Consider the following 1540-nt stretch of genomic DNA (forward strand, 5'->3'; position numbering starts at 1 on the left):
ATGAATTATCACAAAGTAAATTATTAAAAAAATTTATTTTTAATTAATTTTTAGAAATAAATAAGGTAAGTTCTAATTTACTCCTTTCAAGGATGAGAAAATTGAGATTTCAATTGATTTATCAGAAAAAGTATTTGTTGGTATTTAAAATTTAAATATAAATATTTTCCCCTGCCATCCATCTTGCTTAGAATGTAGTGGACCAGAAGAAAACTAATGCACCAAATGCTCTAAAAATAGTCCAATAAATGGAAAATGTTCAGACTGTAATCTTTACTTTTAAGATGGTTAATGTGTAGACAAATGTGATGAATCAAAATAATTATTTCCTTATGACTAAAAATAAAAGATTTGTATCTATTCATAAAATTGTGAAAAGTTTGATAACGGAGCTTGTATTTAATGTAATATAAAATATCAATACATTTTTAATGGAGAATGTGTTATTAGTTGTCCTATAGGTTACACCTACTCATAAGATTCTAAAATCTGCTAAATTGATAAATAATATATTCAGAACGGATAGTTAAAAGGTATCAATTTTAAAATTAAATTTTTTTACAAACAATTTTAATGTATTTTATTTTTATTAAAAGCTATTGGAATTGTTTAAGCATTTTATAATAATTATTTTTCTGATCTAGAAGTAAATGCTTTAAATATTAAGACAAGCAACTTTCTAAATTAAAATGAATTCAAAAGGGTTACTACTAAATGTGGTAACAAGAAACTTTTAGGAGGATTCTTAGCTAATAAGTTTAATAGCTAAATAGAATTTGAAATTACTTCAAATAACTGTAAAACTGTCATATTTTTATTTAGTTTCACAATTGTAGATTTTATAGATGAAATAGATTTAGATAGTTTTGCAATTTAATTAAATAATTAATCAGAAAATATTTTACTATCTCAATAATAATAATATGAAAAGAGTAATATGTGTGGTGATAAAACAAAAGAAGAAAGAACTTACAAGTACTCTAAAACATATACTATAGATAAAACAAAAGGATAAATTTAGAATATAAATGTAAAAATAATTAATAATAATAATTATATGAAGGATAAGGAGAACATAGGATTTAATAAGAAAAATAAGTACCCTTATTTCGGTATCTCAGGTTTTACTGTTTTCTGTACTTAGGATCTATGTGATGAAAACTGTTTGGAGTGTGATTAAAATGATTAAAGTGTATGCTTATAGTGTAAAAAAGGTTACTGGTTAAATTAATAGAAATGTATTGAAGAAACAAAATGTGATAACTAAAGTTATTTAGATGATTTACATAAATGCAAAAAGTGTAGTGATGAATTATAAAATTGCTTAGAGTGTGACTCTAATAAATCATGCAAAAAATGTTCTAATTCTTTTATTTTAGAGAATGGAAAGTGTGTGTGTGATAAAGAAAGTTATTTAAAAAGCTAAAATGAATGTGTAAAATGTTCAAGCTCTATTCCTAATTGTTCTTAATGTTCTTCAAATTCAAATTGTATAAAATGCAATACAGACTATCAATTACATAATAATCAATGCTTTTCT

General features: G+C 23.0%; 1 protein-coding gene across 1 annotated transcript in view; it reads left to right on the forward strand. All coding sequences in view use genetic code 6, as the record gives it.

The window, feature by feature from the left end:
- Nucleotides 1-70: 70 nt before the first annotated feature.
- Nucleotides 71-1540, forward strand: part of TTHERM_01357370 (hypothetical protein) — a gene marked incomplete at both ends in the record, with an annotated part of 3000 nt that continues 1530 nt past the window's right edge. The window contains 2 exons of the mRNA XM_001013517.4: nucleotides 71-533; nucleotides 597-1540. The exon at nucleotides 597-1540 is cut by the window's right edge and continues 109 nt beyond it. Coding sequence (XP_001013517.4) covers nucleotides 71-533; nucleotides 597-1540 — 1407 coding nt within the window. The remainder of the gene's footprint in view (nucleotides 534-596) is intronic.

Source organism: Tetrahymena thermophila (genome assembly GCF_000189635.1).
Source record: "Tetrahymena thermophila SB210 genomic scaffold scf_8254675, whole genome shotgun sequence".
NCBI lineage: Eukaryota > Ciliophora > Oligohymenophorea > Hymenostomatida > Tetrahymenidae > Tetrahymena > Tetrahymena thermophila.